At 44.5% G+C, this 24,421-nt stretch overlaps 1 protein-coding gene across 5 annotated transcripts in view; it reads left to right on the top strand.

The window, feature by feature from the left end:
* RAI1 (retinoic acid induced 1) overlaps positions 1-24,421 on the top strand; it is a 633,938-nt gene that overhangs the window by 549,595 nt on the left and 59,922 nt on the right. For all 5 annotated transcript variants that reach the window (XM_086940847.1, XM_086940845.1, XM_086940846.1 and 2 more), the window contains one exon: positions 869-7,997. In XM_086940847.1, the coding sequence (XP_086796973.1) occupies positions 885-7,997 (7,113 nt within the window). In that variant the 5' untranslated portion in view covers positions 869-884. The remainder of the gene's footprint in view (positions 1-868; positions 7,998-24,421) is intronic.

The following is a 24,421-nucleotide window of genomic DNA, read 5'->3' as shown; positions in this document are numbered from 1 at the left end:
TTGGCACTATCATTGGCAGTGCTAACGGGCAACGTGTGGTGCAAGCTGCAGTGGCCTCACAAGGAGGCCCCTGGCACTTACTATATATTGGTTTTTAAAACAAATTAGGCACTGCACACACCCCTATCTTGATAGGTAGAAAAGACAAGGCTGCATGCGAATTTACATTTATAAAGAAAAAAAATCAAATTTCACGAGGGATGTATCCTTTTAGACTTCATGTTACTACCCAAGGCTGTCAAATGGAGAGTGGGCACGTATGTCACAACTCCAGTCAGTCCTTGGTTTTTAGCCATCAACATTTTGGAGGCTATGATACGAAACCTGAAGCTTATTGTGGGAATTGCAAAGCTCTCCGTCATAAAATCCAGTGTGTTGTAAGCTACAAAGTCTGAGTTGTCTGAAGTTATCACACATGATCTTGATGAATATGTAAAGGTTGGTAGGGCTCGCTCAGTCACTTTAATGTCAGCGAGAGACCTTGAAATTAGACTAAATTCACCCTAGCATAGCTACTGAGTTTTCCCATGTGCGTGTGTGATGTGTTCCTCCAGTCTAGATTATTTTCTTTGAATTCTGGAACTTGTAGTCCCGTTTTAAACAACGCTACAAATCTCAAATTTCAAAGAAAAACCTGGACTGGAGTAGCACATGGCGCATGGACAGGGGAAGCTTGGCAGAGGCCTACCGTTCTGTCAGAGATACTGGCCTGTAGAAATTTCTACAGATGTAGCACTCGCTGCCCGCTTAATTTCAGGAGTAATGGGCAGAGAAATCAATGCAATGTGAATACACGGGGAGGGCCAAGGGAATGAGAATTAATAAAAAACGCGCACTTCAATCATTTCTTTTTTCTCTCCTTTCACAGATAACAAGCCCCAGCCATGCAGTCTTTTCGGGAAAGGTGTGGTTTCCACAGCAACCAGCAGAACTTCCAGGCTCCTTCGCAAGAACCAGCACGCCTGGAGAATTACCGCCATCAAAGCCAGCCCGGCCTGAACTGCGAGCGCCAGAGGCTGCTGGCGAAAGACTACTACGCTCAGCAGGCCTTCCCGGGGTTCGAGAACAGCGCCGTTGACAAATACCACCGGGGAAACAAGCAAGTGCCCGGCCAGCAGCTGCAAGTCCGTCCCGCTTTCCCCACCTATGGCGGTGTGCAAGAGAACAGCGCCTACCAGGCCCAGTATTCGGGGGAGGAGGCGCTCCAGAACTGGGGCTCGCCGCAGCAGGCCTTGGCCGCCGGGGTTGCCAAGTATGAGGAGACTTTGATGAAAAAGACTGCTGTGCCAACGGCTGACGGCAGGCCGTACCAAGAGCAGGCGGCCCAGTTACCTTTTCAAGCGCACCCCTTGCACCTCCCCCAGCAACAGCAGCAGCAACAACAACAACAGCAGCAGCAGCAACAACAGCAGCAGCAGCAGCAGCAACAGCAGCAACAACAACAACAGGCTGCAGTCGCCTACTCCAAGCTCCAGAGGCAGAAAATCCAAAGCGATGTCTCCTCCTTTCCTCAAAGCACGCACTTCCCACAGCATTCTCAGTCCTTCCCGCCATCTTCAACATACTCTTCTGTCCAGGCCCACTCGATCCATACCTACAAGAGCTGCTCTGCGCCCTCCACCCAGCACCAAGAAAGGCCCCTGGCAAGTGCTAACATGGCCCCTGGTCAAAGGGTGCAGGCCCTTCATGGCTATCAACCAAATAGGATCAGCTATGAACAGCAACAGTCCTTGCAAGGTAGACACCATGCCCAGGAGACTCTGCATTACCAAAACCTATCCAAATACCAACATTATAACCAGCAGGGTCAAACTTATTGCCAGTCTGACACCCCAGTGAGAACACCGGATCAGTACTACCAAACTTTTAGCCCAAATTCAAACCATTCTCCAGCTCGTTCTGTAGGAAGATCTCCCTCCTACAGCTCGACACCTTCGCCACTGATGCCTAACCTCGAGAATTTCCAGTATAACCAACAGTCTCTCAACGCTGGGGCTTTCCAGGCAGCAATAACTGATCACAGCCATTACATGCCCCTGTTGAATCCTTCCCCTACAGACACGGCGAGCCCGGATCATCAACCCGGGAAGTGCAAGAATTTGCAAAAGGATAAATTAGCTGAAAACATTCTTTCTGACCTTAGTCTACAGAGTCTGAGTGCGCTAACGTCACAAGTGGAAAACATCTCCAACACTGTTCAACAACTTCTCCATTCCAAATCGGGGTTGCCGCAGAAGAAGGGCACCAAAAATCCTGCCAGAACACCGGAGCAGCGAAAAGGACAGCACTGCAGTCCTGAAAACAACACATACTCCATGGACCAGATGGGGACACCAGTGTCGGACACACTTGGCACCCCACAGTCCACACACAATGAAGCACAGGATACGGATTATCTGAGCGGATCTGAAGATCCATTAGAGAGAGGTTATTTGTTCTGCGACCCAAGCAGGAGCCCAGCAAGGGCCAAGCACAACAAGCTAAAACCTGAATCCCTATCCACATGCTCTGTGACGTCTCCAGACAACATGTCGGTTAAATCTGATGACTCTTTCCAGAGCATCAATGCCACGTTGCCATTGGACTCATTTGCCAAATACGTGGGCAGTGACGGGGACTGCCCACGACTGCTGATGTCTCAGGACGACTTATCCTCAGAAATTATAGCTCTTCAAGATGCAATGAACAGTGAGAAGACAGACAAAGACTGGGAGATGAAGTTACAGACCTGCAATGTTAGGTCTGCTAGTGTTGGAGAACGTTATAAGGTAGTTGAGCCGTGTATGAAGAATAGCATGAAAGAGATAGCTGCAGCAAAACCAAGCAAAGAGCCTGCCAAATCCCCTTTCCGTTTAGAAAATAACAGAACCTGCATGGACCCAACAGTAAAGGGTGCCTGGCCCAATCCGGAGGATCGCGGTGCACTCAATGAGACATTAAAATTAAACAAAACTGGAGTTGGAAACAACTGCACCGATTTTAGAATTGAAAAGTTTGGGAGCGCACAAGCGGATTACTCTAAAGCAGAATCCAAGAAAGCTCACCCAGTAGCAAATACTTTGACTTATAACTCTAATAACATCCTCCCGGGTGCTACTTCCAGTGCCAGTTACAGCTGCTTTTCAAACTCTGTGGCCAACTGTGTTTCAAACTCCATGCCCAGTTCTATCCCCACCAAAAACACAGAGACCTTTGGCTGGCTGGATAAAAGCATCAACGAGTCCTGCCAAAGGTGGAAAGAGCTGGAGATGAGCTTGAACTCGTCTGACCCAGAGAAAGACTTATTTCAAAGCAAGCTGATCATGCCTGACAAGGAACAAGAAACTGTCTGCTCCGATAAGCAGCGAACCCATCAAAATAAATGTGGTGAGAAATTGGACAGGAAAAATGAAATGACAGAGGAAGAAGAGGAAGCCATGCGTTTCCTGGATGCCACTAAAGCAGACACTGAAAGGTGGCTTGATGATGCTAGGAACTGTTCTGCTGATTCTGAGTTTCAAGATATTTCATTGATAGGATCTCCAGATGTGAAGGTATCTGATCTAGAGCAGGGAGAGTATTCGCCTCTGGGTGATATCTCCAGCCCAGAAAGGAAATCCATGATGGAGGATGCCGTCTCTTCGAGATCTATGGAAAAAGCTCATATGGTTACCTCAGAGGAATCTCCTGAATCCACAACAGAGGATGTCACCACAGATGCAAAGAAAAACCCAATATGTACTCCACATTTGACCAGCCAATCTGTTATGCTTTTGGGGCCAGTCATTGGTACTGAATCCAAGGTGAAAAGTTGGTTTGGAACTTCTCTGCCCCATATAGAAGATGAGGAAGAAGTCCATTCAAATGAAGAGGCTGACAAACAAACAGACCAGCTAGTATCTGATGAAACCCTAGCTCAGGAGTTGAATAGCCAAATTGTACCTGAAAGCATCTTAAAGATGAACATAGAAGATCTTCCTAAAAGCAAAAGCCTCCATAACACAGAGATCTTCACCCATACACTGGAGGTGGGCGAATCTAGAGAAATAACAGAAGACCAGTCTGCAAATATCCACATGTTTGTTAATGCACCCACCCAGAGCACTGCCCTTGGTTGTGAGACACAACGTGTAAGTCAACTGGTGCATATTCCGACTCCTGAGGAAAACGTTAATCAAGAGATAAATGTCCATGCTCCAACAGAAAGTATTACACACATTCAGAATCCAAACGAAAGCTTGTCTCAAACCATGAATATCGAGGTTCCATTGAAAAATATGGATCAACAGGTTCACATTCAGGTTGGAACAGAACATGTGGATGAAAAGCATATCTTGGCCTCAAAGGTAGGAGTTAATCCACCCACAGACACCACTGCTCCCTTCACAAGTATGGCTCAGTCCACACATACATGGGCATCAAAGAAAACTCCGCTCGAAACCACAGAAATCGGGACTTCATCAGAATTTTTTTTGTCTCAAACTTCAGTTAAAAACTCAGTTACAACAGACAGCAAAAAAATGCCTCAAACTGCGCACATACTGACTCCAAGAAAACGTGATAATCAACTTGAACGCATACAGACTTCAACTGAAAGTGTAGCTCAAACCATGAACTCCCAGGCTGGACTAAAATGCAAGCAGGAAACAGAAGATATCCAAGCACAGACTGAAAGTGTGGGTGAAACAATAATTATGCTTCCGTCAAAAATTGGGGAACAAAACGCAGACTTCCAGCCTCCAATGAAAAACTTGCAACAAATTGATGACTTCCAAGCTCCAATGGAACATGCACATTCAACCAGCAATTTTAAGAGTCCCCTGAAACCTGGGTATCAAACCATAGCTACCCAGGCTTCAGTGGAAATTGCCCATCAAGCCACAGATATTCAGGCTGTAACAACAAGAGTGCCTCAAACAGAAGACATCCAGGCTGTGTTGAAAAGTGTGTATCACACCTCACATGTCAAGGCACCAGTAGAAATTAAAGATAAAAAAGTGATCCAGCAGGCTCCAGTAGAAAGCGTGGGTCAGACCACAGATATCCAAGCTTCATTGGAAAGAGTTGATCAGACTGAAGCCCAACAGAGACTAATGGAAAGTGTACATCAAACTAGCTATCTGCATGCACCAATAGATGATGTTATTTCAAAGGACAACCTTTCAACACCGGAGGGAAAAGTGCATCAAAAAGACGTGCTAAAAGAACCAACGAAAAGGGTAGCTCATATCAAAAATTTGCTAGATCCTACAGACAGTACTGATAAATGCAGAAATTTGCAGGCTCCAGTGGAAAATGAGCATCAAATTGACAGCAAGCAAGCCCATATGAAAAGTGATAATCAACATGATGACTCGCATGGCAAAATGGAAAGTGTGCCAACTGACAACGCTCAAAGTCCGATTGAAAGTATAGATCAAACCAGAAGCATCCACATTCCATCAGAAAGTGTGCATGAAACAGAATGCCCTGAAGCACGAACAAAAAGCATGGATCAAACCGTTTCTAGCCAATCTCCTGAAAAAAATGTGGATCAAATTACAGATATTAAAGACTCAATTCAGTGTGAGGCTAAAACGGATCCCATCCAGGCTACAAAAGAAAGTTTGGACCAAATGGTGCTCATTCCATCTCCAGTGGAAAGTATAGACAATAACCTACACGCCCAAGCCCCTTTGCTTTCTGTCACTGATCCACCGGTCAGGATGTGCACCCGTTCATTCACAGCCATGGCTGAACCCCGCAAAGTTGAACCTAATGAGAGAAAGAGTGCAAAGAGAGGAGCACGTGGCTTGAAAAGAAGAGCTGTTCTCCAGGATGAATTGCAGGATGTGGCACCTCCTCAGGAGGCACACCAAACATCAAGCAATGACTTCGGGGTTGCTAGTCCACCGCATGGCGAAGACTCTTTCACCCCAAAGGCAAAAGATAATGAAGACCAACGCTTGTTAGCCAGAAACCAGAGGTCTATGATCTTGAGGTCCAGAACCAAGGTCCAAGACCTCTTCCACATGAAAAGGCGACACGGGAAAAGAGCGACAGAAGTCATGCTGAAAAACGGCAAAGTCGCCAAGAGGTTGGGTGCAAACAGAAGGCTCCCCTCTCCTGTCTTCAAGCTGGCATGCCATCGTGCAGAGAAAATGGAAGAAGGCAACAAAGCCCCGAAAATACCAAATAAGCCCAGCATTGCTGCGGGTGGCAAGGCCGCCAAACGGGCGCTCCTCTCCCTCAAAAGAAAATCCACCCTGATTTCCTCCATCCCGGCAAAGAAGAGAACCCTGATGCTCAGAAGGAAGACAAAGCAACAAAAGCAAGGAGCCCCTCCCCGCCTGTTTAAAAAGACGCCACTAATGCAAAGGGAGAACAAGCTGCCTGCAAGCGGCCCCTGCCGAGCTGCATTGAAAAATGCATCAGTGCGAGGCCCCAGAGCAGGCCTCAAGATCGCCTCAAGGGTTGGCCGCCCTGGCGGCCTGAAGACTAAAGTGCTGCCCCCCAGGAAGGGCCGAGGCCTGAAGCTGGAGTCCATTGTTCAAAAGATCGCTTCCCCCCACTTGAAGAAACTCCCCGGCACGGCGGCGGCAGCAGCTTCGGCCTCTTCCGCCCACGATGACCCGCTCAGCCTTTCCCCCTCCGACAGGGCCCTGAGAAATACAAGTGCGTGCCTGGCGACGGGAGACGCCGGCAGGCCCTCCGGCGGGCAGGCCTCGGCTCACCGCTCTCCGGCGGCCCAGCAATTATGCAGAAACACGAACAGGCCTCTGAAAGGGAAGCCGGGGCCTAGTAAGAGACTGTTCCCGGAGAGCAGCGAGGGCGAGGCCTGCTCGTCCCCCGAGGCCCGGGGCAGCATGGGGATCCGCAGCATGGCAACGGAAGGCCCCGGCAAACGGACCAGGAAGGGGAGGCCGGCCGCGGAGGGCCCGCCCCCGCAGGCCTGCCGCTCCCCGGCCGCAGCTAGGCCCCTGGACAAGATGGAAAGGCCGAAGCAGGGGACGCAGGACAGCAGCGACGAGCAGGACTTCGAGGAGGACGACGAGACAGACGGCAAGCTCTCGCAGGGCAGGGGGAGGAAGAGGGCAAGCCACGCCACCTTTAACGGTTACTCCAAGCGGCAGCGGAAGGGCCTGTCCCCGGGCAAAGCCAAAAAGAGTAAGGCTAAGAGCCGAAAAAGCAGGGCCAAGAGGAGGAGGCAGGCGCAGGCCCCAATAGTTGCCCCCACAGAACCCGAGATTAGGCTAAAGTACCTGTCATGCAAGCCCTTACAGAGGGAACGAGAGAGTAGGGCCAAGCCCTTTGCTCCTTATGTGCAGGTAGAAAGGAAAGATGGCTTTTCCACTGTCTGCACTGTCATCAACTCCCTGGCTGACGAATTAACGCTGCACCAGGTGGAGTGCAACACACTGACGGGCATGGCTAGCGCTAAAGCTGCTGCCAGGCCTGCCTTGCCATGTTCCTCTGCCATGAAGCTGGGCCCTATAGTCACCAAGGCCCTGCCCGTCAGCTGCCTTTTATGCTGCTTGTGCCGAAATCCCTCCAATCACAAGGACCTGGGGGACTTGTGTGGACCTTACTACCCTGAGGACTACTTGCCTAAAAAGAAGTCTAGGCTGAAGGAGAAAATGAAAGCGGAGGTTCTAGGCGAGATGCCCTTGCTGCCTCCCAATAGGACGCCAAGGGCCAACGAAAGCAGCCATCTTGCCAGCATGGCTGGCAAGCAGACTGAGTTGGATGGTGTAGCTACTGACTCTGGCAAGCAAACGCTGCGTTCCAGTACACGGGGCCTGTACCGGAAGCTTCATAACTGCTACTGCTGTGACAGGCGGGCAGAAGGAGACGAGCATGAGAAGTCCCGTAAGCACCAATGCAGCAAGGCCGCTCTGCCATCCCCACCGCAGGACTTGGCTCCCGAGATGCAGGAGCATTGGGTTCACGAGGCCTGTGTCATATGGACCAGAGGGGTTTACCTGGTGGGCGGAAAGCTGTACGGACTGCAGGAGGCATCAGACATGGCTGCCAAAGTGGTAAGAAAAATGCAACTGTCACCTAAATGAATGTGCAGACAAAGGAGTCATTGTTGGGGAGATAGTGGGATAGCGTGGCCAATATTGCCATTTGTTCCCTCTTGAACTATGTATATTCTTTGAAAAATTAGTACCTACCAACTGGCCTCATGCCCTAACTTTGAAGCCAGTAGTAGTATTCATTTTGGGACTTACTATATAGATTTTTCTAATCATAAGTATGGGTCTTCAACACTTGACATGCAAAATGTTTTAGTCAAAATATTGCAGCTTGCTAATGTCATACATGAAGGAGGCTACTTGACAGTTATGTGGAATCTCGTTTATTGTGTCTCATAAATGATTTTGAACTTGTCGTTTTGTCGTATTATGGCACTACTACTTGATTTGGCCTCAATTTCCTCAGTAAACTTCCTCAGGCATTACTGTTTTGGTTGATTCATGAAATTTCATTTGAGGCAGTTGTGATGCTCCATTAAAGCCAATAAAGCCCTTGAGGGAGTCCACCTTGGAGGCAGCATTTCAAGTTTAAGAATCCCATCCTGTTAATAAGAGGTTCACTCAAAATAGCTTATAATGTGTGGCAATCCATTTCGATATGCTAAATTTAGTCCGTTTAGTTCAGTTACAGTGAACGAATACAACAACCCCCATAATGCACTAGTATGTAAAAAAATAAATCCAGAACTGGAAAGAAGGTGCCACAGTGAAGAAGAATGATATCTAATGAAGTTAACATGAAAACCTCGAAATAATGGTTGTATTTTGAAGGGTGTTAGTACAGGAGTGGGGTCAAAGTCTCTCAGATTTTGCTGGTCATTTTAGTCAGGTTGAGATCTGGTGTGTCCATTGAGAACTTTCACATGGAGGAATTTTTATCAGATTCCTTAGGAGCTAGTTCTTAAATTCCCAGGCTGTATCACTATCACTGAGCTGCTTTCCAGCAAAGTTTGTGCTTTGAAAATACCCCTCCTTTTTTATGGAAGGCAACTCAACAACACTTGTGATGGTATAAAAAGCCCTATGGCAGAAGTTGAAATCGTATCTCGGATGCTCAAAAAGTCCTGCCAGTCTCAGCTAAGATTGCATCATTTTGGACTCTAGGGTCTGTAACCCTGGATGGGTAACTCTGCTACTTTTGGGCCAACATTTAAAATGGTATAAGTAAAACTGCTGAGTATTAGAATTCAAAGTAATGTAGATAAAAAAACTAGAACCATCCAAATTCAAGGTTATGGGATATGAAAATCTGGAACCAGCAGAATATAGAGTTATGTGAATTAAAAAGCCAGCAAAAAACGAACACTGAGTATTGGTATAGCTTAGGATTTGAACCACTGTCGATATTTTCTGCGAAACTCGCACACAGTTATCTAACATACAAGTATAGTGTCACATACCTAATGCAGGAATGTGTGTATATGTGTGTGTGTATAATATATATATATATATATAATATTACCAAGTAGAATTGCTTGCCGCTCATCGCTATTGAAACGCGTTCCTCAATCTCCATATCCCATGATTATGTCTCACATTGTTGTGGATCATGGCTCGTTTATCGTGATTCTGACACATTCCATATAATTCAGAATTGAGCCCTGTATATCAGTTTTTATTTTAGCGTGTACCCCACATATTGCAGTATTCAGGATTGTCCTAAATTTCAGCACATTAAGGAATATGCCGTACACCTCACCGTTTTCAAAAGTCAAATGTTCATTTTAGCATATTCAGGCATGTACTCCCCATAACTATTTGTAAAAAGTTTCCACATATGTACCTGTTCAGAAGTGTGCCACATATCTCCTTACCCAAGAGTTAGCATGCATCACCTTACTGAGTAGGTTTAATTTGTTATGGTGCCAGAATATTGTGGGTTGACTATCGCCTGAAAAAAAAATGGTGTCCAAAATATTGATTATATTAATATTACTCAATCTGTGTTAATGATAGAAAATCTACACCCAACGGTAAAATCTACACCCAACGGTAGAATATGTTCTGCGTCCTTTTTCAGGTCCTGCTTTAGCTAAGACGTTTTGATTTACTAAAATGATATATATATATATATATATATATATATATATATATATATATATATATATATATATATATATATATATTGAGCATGAAGCTTGCTATTGATTTCAAGCTAAATACTAGTGAGCCTTTAGGAAGTTCAAGAAACCCTTTTTTTTTTAACGAAACACGTTTGCTGGACGTTTGTTTTTTGACCACAGAGGGGCTTAGGGGCGAGTGAGCTGCTCCCTGACGGCAGCATTACTGGCGACCCTACCTGGGGAAACTCCGCCGCTGCCTGACACCGCGTGGCCACAGGGACCACATTCCCCAGCTTGCTTTGCGGCGGATGCCGCCCACATAACTTCCGCGCCCGGAGGCGCTTGAAATTGGAGCCCAGACACGGTGGAGCGGGGATGTTTGTTTTTTGACCACAGAGGGGCTTAGGGGCGAGTAAGCTGCTCCCTGACCGCAGCATTACTGGCGACCCTACCTGGGGAAACTCCGCCGATGCCTGATACCGCGCGGCCACAGGGACCACATTCCCCAGCTTGCTTTGCGGCGGATGCCGCCCACGTAACTTCCGCGCCCGGAGGCTCTTGAAATTGAAGCCCAGACACCGCGCCGCGGGATCGCGCGCCGGGAGAAGCCCGGGAGAAGGGCGGGGCCATCTGCGGCCAGAGGAGGCCGGGACAGGGCCATTCCCCTTCGTTCTGATCGAAGAGAGGAAGAAAAAGTATTAAAGGTACTGCTACCCTTTCCCTATCCCCCGCTTTCTTATAGGTCCTTCCCAATTGTCATCTTAGTGGAACTGTTGAACTGTATTTTGGCAGATGGCAGATGATATGACCTGCAAGGGGGGTACCAGAAATATCTCCCCCCAGAGTGACTTGTTCAGGGGAACAATGGATTATTATATAAAGAGGGTAACGCTCCCCATTGTCAGAGAATTAGAGAGAATAGAGCGATCCCCAGCCATGGATAGTTCTCCCACTATGTGCTCTCCTTCACAGACTGCCGATGTAGCTCCAGATATATCACTATTGGAGGAACTAAACAAAATGTGTAAATCCAGGTACGCTCCTGTGGAATCAGACAATGTGCAAATTAGTCCCCCTATCTGCGCTATATCAACGACTAGTCCACGGTCTAGCAGTCAACCTCAATCAACTCATAGCATACAGGATACTCCCCTTTTAACACGACCAAAAGAAAACTCGCAATCTGCAGTGACCCCTCAGGTCATTATTGCTAAAAGGAAGAGAGATGGGGTCAAACAATTGGGGAGTCAGGCCAAGCATCAAAAACTATATCCAAATCCCCTACCGTCCAACACTCCCAGCATTGCCATATCGAATGCACCTATCCATGCTTCTTTAATGGCCTCGATCGAAAACATGATTAAGACTATAATATCCCCGTTGATGGATAAAATGGCTAGTTTAGGGGACAGGCTCACAGGTGTCGAGGAAGCAATTAAGGCCAATTCATTACTTGTAAAAACTATGGCAGTACCCACTCAATCACAGCGCCCAGCCTCCATAGAAATGCACGGAACCTCCACACAAAGCAAGACCACCCGTAACCAACTAGTAACTCAACATGTGAAAACTTTCAATCCTCCTGCCACAATTGTACGGAGTTCTTACCCTAGAGTAGGGCTGAACAAAGAATTGACATTACATAAGGGAACAGCGGTTAATCATGACAATATGTTACCTAAAACCAATCATCTACATTTGCCTCCAGAGGCCGCTCCTATTGTGTGCGTCCTCTCGGGAGTACCAGAACTTATAAAGGGGAAACATGAAAGTCATCTGGACCTAAGAAACAAGGTTGTGTTTTGGCTAACCAAAAATAGACCTCTACCACCCAACATCGATGGCACCATACTAATTGTCAGAAGGGTGGGTTGGCTAGGACCTCTTCCTAAGGATATAGCGGGCGATTTGGTACTTGTCAAATTCAGGACCAAATACGTCGTTCCATTTCTCCAATCTTGGCAGCCACAAATAGGAGATGGTCCTATATCTATCTGGAGCATAAGTGACTTTTACCCTAGATCATTATATGTCTAGTCGAAATGTCAAAAAGCACAGAGCAACCACCTGATGGGCAGGAGTGGTCCTGTATCGAGTGGCCGTATAATTTCCACGTCTAATTAATTTGGCTTATTATCTCGCTCTACAATGATTAGCTGATTTATTTTATCGATTTGATTTTATTTTAACATATGTAATTTTGATGAAATTTACTGGTGCATATTTATGTACTGTTGTTGCTTTTATGATTTTTATACTGAAATCGAATAAAGCTAAGGTTGATTGAAGATATATATATATATATATATATATATATATATATATATATATATATATATATATATATCCATGATAAAGAAGAATGAAAAGGAATACATTTTCTACTTTAAGATACACCATCTTGAATATCATTTAAAAGTACAATTTCTTCCTGGTGCACCATTTCATTTAAAATAAAAGTTACTGTGATTGGAGTATAAACATTTCTGCTCATCCAGCCGTTGCATGACAGCGGCTTATTGGCTATTCGCCTCCCACCACTATCCTCCACACTAGAAATAAAAAGAGAGTTCTCACGAAAACAACAAACGTGTGTGAAAATGTATGTGCCTCGTTGGGAAAGATGAATCCTTACACTGTGACATACACTCCTTTAGAAAACATATGGGGAATTCTCCTGTGACATCTAGATCCCAGTTTAGTTTCTTCATCTAATGGGCATAACTTTTCAGTGCTATAGGGTCAATCCCAACCCTCAAAATCTCATGGTTTCCTTGTGCAGCCAGGTTGCAGGTTGGTAAACTGTGGAACAGACATGCCATTGAAGAGCTTTTTTGCCCTAAAGAAGTGCACTGCAGCTCTCCTGCTAAAACAACCCAAGTCATTTCTATCCGAATGTGGAATAAAACACTTTGGGGTTGAGCTTACCCGATGTAAAATACGCCGGACTGAAAACCATAGCTAGGGATAGTTGCAGACACCTTACGCCAATCCATGAGACAACACCACTCGTCAACCTCAACTCCTTAAGTAGGTCTCTTGTGTGACTGAAAAAAGTATGTAGTATTGACTCTTATCAGACCTTCATTGTATTCTGTAAAGTCGCAGGCAAATAGAGGCTATAAGTAGCCACAGCGACACAGTTATTTTAGTGCATTATGATGCACACATCATTAATAACCATTGGAATTCTTCTACCAGTTTTAATGAAGCGACCGTTCTCTCAAAACGTAACCCAGATATAAGGATGCTGCACCTGTGAAAGGAAATTGGTGGAAATGTTGTCCGTTTTATCATTGAAACAGCCAGACTGTAAATTCTTTCACTGAGGAATCCCAACGTTGTGGACAGAGATAGGTGGTGAGGAATCCTAACTTTGTGGACAAAGTAAGGCGTTGCACAGGGCAGTTGACTAATTACCCACTAGGGACCACACGTGGACAACACGAGTGAACTGTATGTGTATCAACACCCCCAGCCTGTCTTTGAAAGTGGTAGCTTTGTAACAACCTAAGCACTCTCTAGATAAATGGACCCAGCTGGAGATGAACCCTCATTTCTGGTTTTGGTTTTCCCTTCAAGTTCACCTATGCTAGGTCAGTTTGAAACATAAAGTTAAAGAAGCCTCAAATAAATAAAAAGAAGCTTTGAATAAGAATATTTCATATGAGGAAGCAAATACACCAGCTGAGGCCTCCTCCGACCCCAATTAGAGCAGAGGAGCATCGCCCCCATTGCCAGTGCAGTAAAAAACGAAAAATAAAACGTTAATAAAATGAATGAACACTTTTTTTCCACTGCTCCCAGCCCAAGCAGTGTTTGGGGGCGGGGCTGCTGCTTACTGGCAGCAGGGAAGTGATGTTCACTCCACCAGTTTACACTGCACTAGTCACTTTGGCCAGTTGTCTTCCGAGGGCCAGCCTGACATGCGCAGTGTAAACCTCTTCACCTAGATGTCTCAGACAGGTGGGTGGAGCTGCTGGAGCGTCGAGGCAGCCCGTTCCAGTCATTCCTGTCACTGCTCTCAAGCTGCTCATCTGCAGCATGAGAGCTGCGTTGGGATTTGCAGAAGGGGGTTGCCTGAGGTTCCACAAGGTGCAGTCAAGCGCCGAGAAAAAAGAAAAAGACAGAGGAGAGCGGAGCGCGGGTAAGCACCTTTTAAATTAAAAAAAAAGTTTTGCCCCCCCACTGGGACCACTTAAGGCTGACAATCTACAGTAAATAAAAACAAGAGAACGTTTTACGTACCGCTGCTGTATGCAAAATCGATAATAGATTTATTTTGAAACTGAACACCCAAAAATGTCAAATCTCAAAACACAATCGTGAAAAATGTGTACACATTCAGTTATTGCTTTATTCACAATGCACCCTTCTCCAAGTGGTGTTACTTTTTCTACTGCCTTACCAGCACATGTTTTCTCAGAACAATTGCTGTAGTCAGTGGCGTGCTACCAAGGAACCCTTCTCCCAAGTCAAGTCAAGGATCTGTTTCGACTAACCTACAAAATGACAAATAGATCCTGCTAAAGAGGGTGGTTGTTTTCCCCAAGTCTAACTCCTTTTTTTTTTAGGTCTCTCCTACAGAACGGTTTAGATGCTTGGCGAGAGCACTTGTCATAACAGTCAGCACAACACATACATATACACACACAGATACAGAAAACAGCTTAAAAATGCCCCTTCAGCCATTGGGTACTGTGGTTAAACCGGCTTTAGGTATTGGCTGGCAGGGTTGTCCATCAGCCTTGCTGTCCGCATGTCATAGATGTGAATTACTTAAAGAGTAGAACACACACATATTGGCATAATGCCTTGCTTTGATAGATATTTTTTATTTCTGCAAGATTCCACCTGACTTTGCCAAACTCACAGGTGGGTGCATCCATATATCGTGAATGTTATACTCACAGTAATATACAAAGAAAAGATGGCACGGAGCACTCACAGGATCAAATAATTTCTGTTTTTTCAGCAGACACGTTTTGGCAAAGTTGCCCTTCTCAATGCTGATTTCCAAAGTGAAGTCGGCCTCTGTGTCATTGGCTAGTTTAAAAGTCCAAGAAACAGTTCTTATTGGTGAATGGAAATGTGGCAAGCGAGGGAGGACTAATACCATATTGTCCCAATACTTATTTGATCCCCATGATTGCCTAATGCTTTCAGAATCACTCCCACTGGAAATACATGCATTTATACGTATGTCACACTGATCCCTTATCGCAGTGTCCCAATAAGTAATATTCTCCACGAATTGGCTTAAAAACCCCAAGCACTTTACATATATATTCACGCACATGGCAAAATAAACATTGTTCCCACAAATTATTTCTTTAATGGGCTGCCACTCGTTTCCTTGGGGGCCATATCGTTTCTACAGTGTGTACAATATCGAAGAAATCTGTCCCTCATCCCTGCCTTCCCAACGCTCCCGATCTGAGTGCCCTTACATTGCCTGGGAGACATAATAAGGATGGTACCAATTATACCCTGGTTGTCAATCTGGTCCAGACCAGAAGCAGCAATGACCCAAATGGTGATTACTGTGTGCCTACATTTAGCTGGGGCACACAAGATCAAGTGGCTCATGTATGTGATAAAGGAACTCCATGCCATTGCTAGATCTGATTTTTTCAATAATCCAATGTCTATAGAAACTTGGTTTAGACATTTGGTAAAAACTGAACTGTTAAATTAGATAGTCGAAAAGAGGTGGGAGGCTGACTTAAAGAAAGGGATGGTGGCGGCACACAACATTGAGCCATATCGGCTAAAGGTTCCACGCCACCAAAGATACTATTTGTTGAGGTTTAGCGTGGGCCTAGCCCACCTATTGATGTCTTACCTATCTAAAGTGTTTGTTGCGAATGATCTTCTACCTTTCCCAAGAAATTCAAGTTCCCCTCAATCACAATGACACGTGTTTTATTTGTGTGAGCTTTACAGAGACCAAAGAATCCAGGTATTAGTACCCCTCCTGAGAACTTTAAATATCAGAAAATGCAAACCAAAATTGCTCCTGACTGATCAAGTATGCATAACAGTATATAGATTTATTTCCCTTGTTGTCAAATGCAGAAGAATTGTGGGGAAATAATGATAATATATTGGCTAATTGTTCATGTTTTTAAGTATTCATTGCTTAGTATTTACCAGTTTCAAATTATTCTTTTAAAATTTGAATATATTGTGGCATCTTATTTGTTTATATGATGAATTAGTTGATGGTACTGCATGATTGTCTAGCTCGTTCGAAGAGGACCGGGTAGGCATATAACACGTGAGAGGAACTGAAAATAGAAAATGTTTTCAATGAGGGATCTTATTATCTAACTATGAGATTATAGATAATAAATTTGGGTTTATCGTTTTAAACATTTTTATCGATGCACTGAGACACTTTATCCCTGGCTGCTTGATAATCATTTGCACAATTTTCTGATTGTATTTTCTGTATACAACATATGTATGTATGCTTCTGATACAACATATGTATGTATGCTTCTATTTCATTTTGATATCTGGTTTTAATATTATGTAATTTTAATTGTAATGGATTGTTATGAAACTTTAATGGATGTTTATTTCATCTGAATAAAGGTTTTCTGATGATGATGTACTGTAGATGTGTGAAAGGCCAGACCACTCGGCTTTGCCAATGATTGGGTTGTTTAGTTTGGATATTACCTGCAATGACTCCTCCCTCCATCCGCTCATCCAACATTGTTCTGATGCTTGTGCCCCACTCTTGTAATTGTTTTATGTATTTTTCTCTTTTCTGATTATCCAACAGATGCCGAGTGTTACTGGGTAGCTCACTTAATTTCTGAGCTTTTTTTAATTTTAGTTTGCCATTCCTGCATGGCTGCCGGCAATGTTGGAATTGTAAAGTAAAAACTAACACAGTGCAGGTGTGCTCATGTGTGGTGATACATGTGTATAGGCAAGAACTGGTGGCTTAACCAATGTTTGTTTTTGTCTTGGTTACTACTGGATTATATAATAGTAACAGACAATTCCTAGGAACCATGTCAAAATTCGGTTCTAATCTTAAAACCATTACTGAAGCTATAAAACAGAAGAGGGTCTGAGCACACATGCATTAAGAATGCTCTTTACTAATTCATCAAAACTCACAGTATAGGGAACCGTATCAAAATGACCTATGACTTAGTTCTCTCTTCTGCAGTTCAACTAGGCCTTGAGTTTGGAAGTATTCAGTGCTTCGAGGGTTTTCAGAAATCAGTAGGAATGATCTTAATGTATTTTTTTTTAAAAAACACACATTTCAGCTTGTCTGCCGAGCCTTTACTATCCCACAGTTGAGAAGAGGATGCGGTTTAAAATATTGTGCAATGACAGAATATTCCATGAAGGAAGATAAAACTTCTGGGCTAATAGGTTTCAGAAGCACACCCTTAATATGGACATTAGAACGGGTTCTATTGTGGTGTTCAGAGTCCCCAGGTACGAATATTAAGATGGGGCTGCCAAACTTTCCTAGATGCGCTCACCTGGAACAAGCTACTGCTTGAGCTTCATCAACAAGCTGATTATTTTGAATTCAGGAGAGACTGAAAGAATGGTAGCATATATTATAACTTTGTATTCATGCCTTCTTCAGGGATTACAGTACTTATATCTCCATAGAATATCTTCACTAGTGTGTGTGTGACCTTAAGGCTGAGATTGGCACACCCTGCAGATCCTTAGAGCACCACCTTCCTGGGCCAATCCATCACCTGGCTACCGACATCACCATGGTGTTGTTCTTAATCGTGGTCATTGGATAGTTTAAGAACCTATGTGAGATTATTATTATTATGAGTTTTAATAGCGCTAGCTAGGCCCGAAGGTATCGGAGCGCTTAACACGTGATAACGTTTACAAGAGGTACATGAGTTGATTCATAAGTCATAGTTGAACAATACAGAATTAAGTGGTTATAAAGTCACACAAGTGTAACGCATAAAAAAAACCACAATTTTAATTTTAATGGGAAGCTTGGAGCTTTTCTAAATTTAGTTCAGGCAACCCATTGTACATACTGTATTGTCTTTGATGCTCTTGCAATATCCCACAAATCACTGTGCGGATACCAACTTAATTGATGCATATTGGCAGGTACTTAAATCATTACTATCAGGGGAACTTAGTATTTCCATATGTGCCACCTAAAGCATTGCTCATGAATTGTGAATTTCATGGCCTTTAGGATCACATATGTGCGGCACTGACTGTTGCATTTGTTTCCCCCCACTATTTTGTCCCACATTCTTCAGGACCAGTGCTTAATTTGTAAATAATTTAAAAAAATAAATAAGTGCCAGTGTTCTCGTCAGGGGACCACCGTGGTTTTGCACCACCCATTGCCACTGCTGCCAATTACAGTACCTACATAACTACTAACTTTAACATGTGCATTTATAAAGCGCATGTTCACTCCCAAAGGGGCATCTTGGTGCTGAATAACAGATGTTTATTCTACAAGTGTGACAATTCAGACTGTTTGAGGCCCCCAAATGTATGAGAATGGCGTGGGCATCAGGTATTAGTTGTTTTTAATGTGCTTTAAATTAATGAACATCTATTGTTCTGCGTATCTCTAAATTTCACGAACAATGCCACCATGTGGCAGCTTTCATAAATGCTGGTGTTAACAAATAAGTGCTGGTGCTGAAAACCGGAAACCACCGGCTCAAATTAAGCACTGTCCAGGGCCAACAGCTAACAGTTTAGATCTGCCTCGGAGGTGGCAGGAGTTATTCTCTTAGCAGCATGTGCATTAAAACGAGCATTCCTAATCAGGCCTTCAAAAACCCTGTACTTGGTTGTGCTGTGTTCTGGGTGTAGGGGCTTTTGTGCCGTATCTGTCCCATTTTTTTTAGAGAAGTCTTTTGTTCTGCTGTTACAGCCCTCTATCTGTTTGGTAAATAAGTTCTGCTGGTGCTTTATGGGTCCCATTTGTAGGGGACAACTGGTAGGTTGCTGCTAGCTGTATCTATTCTGTGTGTGACAGAAGCTTGGACTGGTGCAACCTATGATCTTTGTATCTGTTCCAACAGTGAAGGAATCTTGCAGTGGGCCAGTCTTTGCAGTAGTATTTCTTTTTAAGTTTGGAAACATATGTCCATTACACAAAAGACTCAACTTTTGGCTTTGTCAGTGCTTGTTTTTAGGTCTCGCCTGCGATGGCATGGGAACTATTGATTCGCTGAAAGGGAGCTTAGAGCCCGCCCATTGCTTGGATTTGTTTTACTTCACCATCACCCTTATTTCCATGTGTTTGTTTGGTTAGCTCATTCGTGCTGGTATTATTTCCTTTGTATGTTTTCCCTTGTGTGGCGCATGGCCAAAGTACTGAGTGTCTTTCCGCTGTTCACTTTTTGACATCTGCCCTATGTTTTTCTTTTGGAGAAAGCACTCCATAATACTGCATCTTAAAAGATGAAGCACACAATAACACTGCATCAGTTTGCAGGTTGTCTATTTCCGTCCAACTCCTTTTTCTGCTTCAAACACTCTTCACTGTGGCAAAGAAACTTTATTTTCAGACTGCGCGTGTTCATTATGTTTTTCTGAATTTTGTTGTTGTTGTGTGACAGACATGTCCTTCTTTCTGTGGTGCCTTTGCACCCTCCCTTGCACCCTCCTTCCCCTCGCCTGTGTTGCATTTTCACCACCCCCTACCACCCTCTATCCCTGTAGCTTTTGACCTCTCCCCATATCTCCGTCTTTGGTGCTGCTTCATACACGCTACACCATAGTTGAGAAAGTTTATATTGTGCAATACACGTGTCATTTACATTTTCCATTGGCGGCTGTCATGGCTCACGGGTGGGGGGGGGGGCGTGGCTGGGTTCACGGGAGGAGTTGGAGGATCGCGAGAGGGAGCATAACCACACAAAAAAAACATACCTTTCCACCGCGTCTCATGTCTCTGCTCCTTCTCTCCTGCCTCCTACTTAAGGAACAGGAAGCAGGCAGCCAGGCGTTGTGATTGGTCTGAACGCCGTGGCACGGCACTCAGCAATGGGCTGCAGGGGTGGCCTTGTGCTCCTTCCAGGCTGTAATGCAAACTGCATGGAGAATGGGGAAGTGCACATGACGGGGCCAACCAAACGATCATTGCGCACTTCGGAGTGGGCAAACAACTTCTCCCCTGTTCCAAGAGCAGAGCAGCCCCGCCCGCCCGCCCGCCCGCAAAGCAGCACAAACATAAAACGATAATAACTTAAAGTTATTATAATGTTATGTTTTTGTTTTTCGCACTGCTTGAATGCAATGGGGCGAAGGCCCTCCACCATAGCATTTTCTTGACTTTTATTTTAGTTGTATTGCAGACATGATATTCCTTTTCATTGTGCCCTCTCTCTCTCGTTCTAGGATTGTCCGTGTTGCCTTTACCCCTCCCTCCCATCCCCATAAGTGTGTAATTTTGCTATTCCGCCCTCTGTCCCTGTGGCTTTTAGCTCCTCTCGCGGTTACCATATCATACCATGCCATACTATACAATGACAGGCCATGCCATACCACACAATTACAGGTCATGCCATATTATACAATGACACGCCATACCATACAATAAAATGTTCAGCAGCCACGCTGTTGTACAAGATGGCTAAAAAAAGAAACATTGACAAAGCCAGTAGGTCTTGCATAGGAAAGATCTATTGCTTGTTTTGATTTGCAAACATTGGGAACATCAACGTTTGGTGCCATTTAACTTTGAAGAAACCCATTTAGCGCATTCTATACAAAGCCTTTAAAGAGTTTTCTTGTGCGATGTGGGGTTCTGAGATGGGCCTTATGACGATGGTGTCGTTTGAAAGGATGTTTAAGAGACCGAGAAGTTAGAACCGGGTGTACTGGCACGTGAATGACAGAGCTGGGAATTAAAATCCTTCATGGTGACATTTGTTTCATGGGTCGACATGTTATAAAATGGCGTGGTTAAACATATTGTTGCGGTATGCAGGATTCTCAATATACAATTATGTCACAATAGGTCATCCGCACGCGGTAAACCAGTTTATTTTATGCCATCAATGTGAAAAGTTCTATTGTGAGTTCTCTTTGACGTGGTGTACGCTAGGTAACGCAGAGGTTTTTCATAAAACTTCTGGGTGATGTGAAACATGTGTAAAGGTTTTACTATGTCCAACAAAGTAAATACCTAGGTAACATTAACTAATAATGTGTGGCAACGTTATCCATTGCTCCATGTATGAAAAATCTATTTGTCGTGTAGGTTTTGGGATTTACACTAGATTTATATTTGACGGTAACGTTGAGTGTTGCAGCTTAGGCTGGAAAATATGGCTGTTTTGTGTTTTTGCATTCCTTTCATACACTAAGAGCAGCTTTTCAAAGTATTGTATTGACATAGAATTGCGTCCGAGTCGCCACACACAAGGCGTAGATGGGTGGGGACACGATGCCTCCGTCCTTGGCGGGTTCAGACCGAAAATCCATCTGGAAAGAGATTTTAAGCCATATTAAGAAGGTGATGGAATTCCTGGTACCCAGTGATCTCCTCCTAGTGCGCCCAGACTTCTAGGAGGGCCTGACAAGATCTGACTGGATGCTCATAGTTCATGTTACTGGAAGCGAACAAGAGGAAGCCTCAAATGAAATAAGTCCAGACCTCCCGACATTCACAAAGTGTCCGAAGGATTGTGATCGAAAAGGTACAGGTGGACACGGTTTGTAATTGGTGGGGGAGTGGGTTGAATAGAGATGTTTATCTGTTCATCAGGCCGATGCTAGCTATTGAAGGGAATAATGTATGAGTGTGTAAAACAGAACGTTTTCCATAGAAAACGAATGCAACTTTTTTTTAGGTTTTTTTTTTTTTTTTTTTTTGACAAGCTGTGTTTCCTGCTGCGTTGGTGACATTGTTTCTTTTCCAGGGTGTTTGCCGTGCATCTTAAACAAAGCAAACTACCTCCTCGGCGCGAGCTTTGGAGAGTAGGATTTCGGTGCTGGCACTGTTGACGTCAGTTGCTGGGTGCCCATCTGATTGGGCAAGCAGATGTGCAGTGGAGGCTGATGAATGTTCCATGATGGATGCCTGGGTGATCCGTGTGGGGCCTGTGCTTCTGCCATGGCAGGTAGTCTGTCCCGACACAAGATAAGATTCTGAAATGATGGGCCTCCTAGGAGAGCAAACACTGAGCAGGAGCCGCTCTCTTCTTCCCTCTTCTGGATTAGCCAATGAAACGCAGGGACGAGTTGATGAGCGAGCGAGCGGCGCGCCATGTGCCCAGAGAGTGATAAACTGCCCCAGCTCTGAGATGGATATGCAGCGGCTTCCGTAGTTGGTTGGTAAAATCACTGGCTTCTGCACTGCGGTAGTAAGAAGCCCTCCCTGTACTACTTGGAGGTGAAAAGAGCTGTCATCTGCAGTAGCAAGACGCTCATCCTAGGCTGAAAGCAGTCTGCTCTGCACTAAAGGAGAAAGCAGTGGCTTTTGCATGCGATAGTAAGGAGTCCTCTCTGTACTAACGGCGGATGATTCAATTCAGAGGTACAAGGCTGTGGTGTGTGCACTGCAGCGACGAGAAGCCCTCTCTCTAGTAAGAGCAAACACCCTACTCAGAGGTACAGGCAGAGGGGTCTGAACTGCGGTGGCGAGGAGCCCTCTCTGTAGTAATAGCCAACGCCCTAGCCAAAAATAGAAGGCTGTGGGGTGTGCACTGCAGCGACGAGAAGCCCTCTCTGTAGTAAGAGAAAACACCCTACTCAGAGGTACAGGCAGAGGGGTCTGAACTGCGGTGGCGAGGAGCCCTCTCTGTAGTAATAGCCAACGCCCTAGCCAAAAATAGAAGGCTGTGGGGTGTGCACTGCAGCGACGAGAAGCCCTCTCTGTAGTAAGAGCAGACTGTTTTACTCGGAGCTACAAAAAAAGTAGGGTCTCACTGCGGTAGTAAGAAGACTAGTTCAAACACACCTTGTCCGTGTGACGGTATTTCTCGTCAGAGTAGTTGCCATTTTTTACTATTTTGTAAATTTTATAAGTATTTTAGGCTCAAATACCTTAAACCAATTTTTCTTAAATATAACATCAGTACCGCACAATCAGCACTGATATTTTTATCCTTATTAGCGAACGAGGAGATTTGTTTCTTCCTGGCTACTTTTATCTTAAAATGTACAGCTGCCAGGAAAAGTATTATTCTCTAATGTTGTTTACTGACCTGTCTGTACTTGTGCTATACAGCTGCCAGGGTCTATCTATGATGAAATTAATGTTATTATCCCTGTCTGTATACATATGACTATTCTTTTTTGAATTTTATATCTATGTCTGTATTAAGGTATTTATGTAGTGCCCCACAGTATTTAATGTTTATCTAATAATTTTAACATACAATCCCCGGAAAATGCCTAGTAAGTAATTTCTATTCGATCCCCAGTTAGCTCATGTAAGAATGGTGTATACTTTATAAAAGATGTGTTGACCTTTAGAGGCATGTAAACCTTCTACTTGCTGCACTTTAACTTTTTCCCTACTTTAGGAAAGATTATTTTTTGTGATTTTAATATTTCAATTGTGTCTTTGCTTGTATGATTTGTATGTACAAATCGAATAAAAGCTTTTGAACTGAACTGAAGAAGGCTGTGGGGTGTGCACTGCAGCGACGAGAAGCCCTCTCTGTAGTAAGAGCAGACTGTTTTACTCGGAGCTACAAAAAAAATAGGGTCTCACTGCGGTAGTAAGAAGTTCTCCCTGTATTAAGAGCAGCCAGTCCTACCCAGAAGTACAAGGCAGCGAGGTCTGCACTGAAGTAGCAAAAAAGTCCTCTCTGTAGTAACAGCAGACAGTTCTACTCAGTGGTCGAAGTGGGAAATAAAAAGTAGGGGAACTGTGGGTGGAGAATCAGGGGGCAGGAATAACCAAAGATTGAAACAGTGGGCGGAGTCAGGGGTGTGGCTAGAAATAGCAAAACATACCAATTTTAGTACGTTTAGCATTTCACTGACCAGTTACAGCTTATAACGTTATTTAATTAAAACAATGGATAAACATGTTTATTTCAGGTTTAATTCAGGAATAAGCAAACACTTATAGGGAATACAGGTTTATGTAAAGCGTGTGAAATATAAGCAGGAACAACATGTTACTTTAACCCTTTTGTTGCTGCAGTCGGCACACAAGGTGCCCCATGCATAGCCCGGTTCAAACCAGTTACTGGGTCACTCCAGCCCCAGCTGTGGCGCGAAACTGGACAAAGGGAAAGGGGTGTAACCAGGGCTGGTTCTAGGATTTACGAGACCCTGGGCTAAAATGGAATGTGCGAGGCCCCTCTAATGTAGATAAGTGGCCCCTTTAAGGAGACCAATCACAGACACTGTGAG

This window comes from Lissotriton vulgaris, chromosome 10 (genome assembly GCF_964263255.1).
Source record: "Lissotriton vulgaris chromosome 10, aLisVul1.2, whole genome shotgun sequence".
NCBI classification, from domain to species: Eukaryota; Metazoa; Chordata; class Amphibia; order Caudata; family Salamandridae; genus Lissotriton; species Lissotriton vulgaris.
This window is presented reverse-complemented; position numbering and strand designations above follow the sequence as displayed.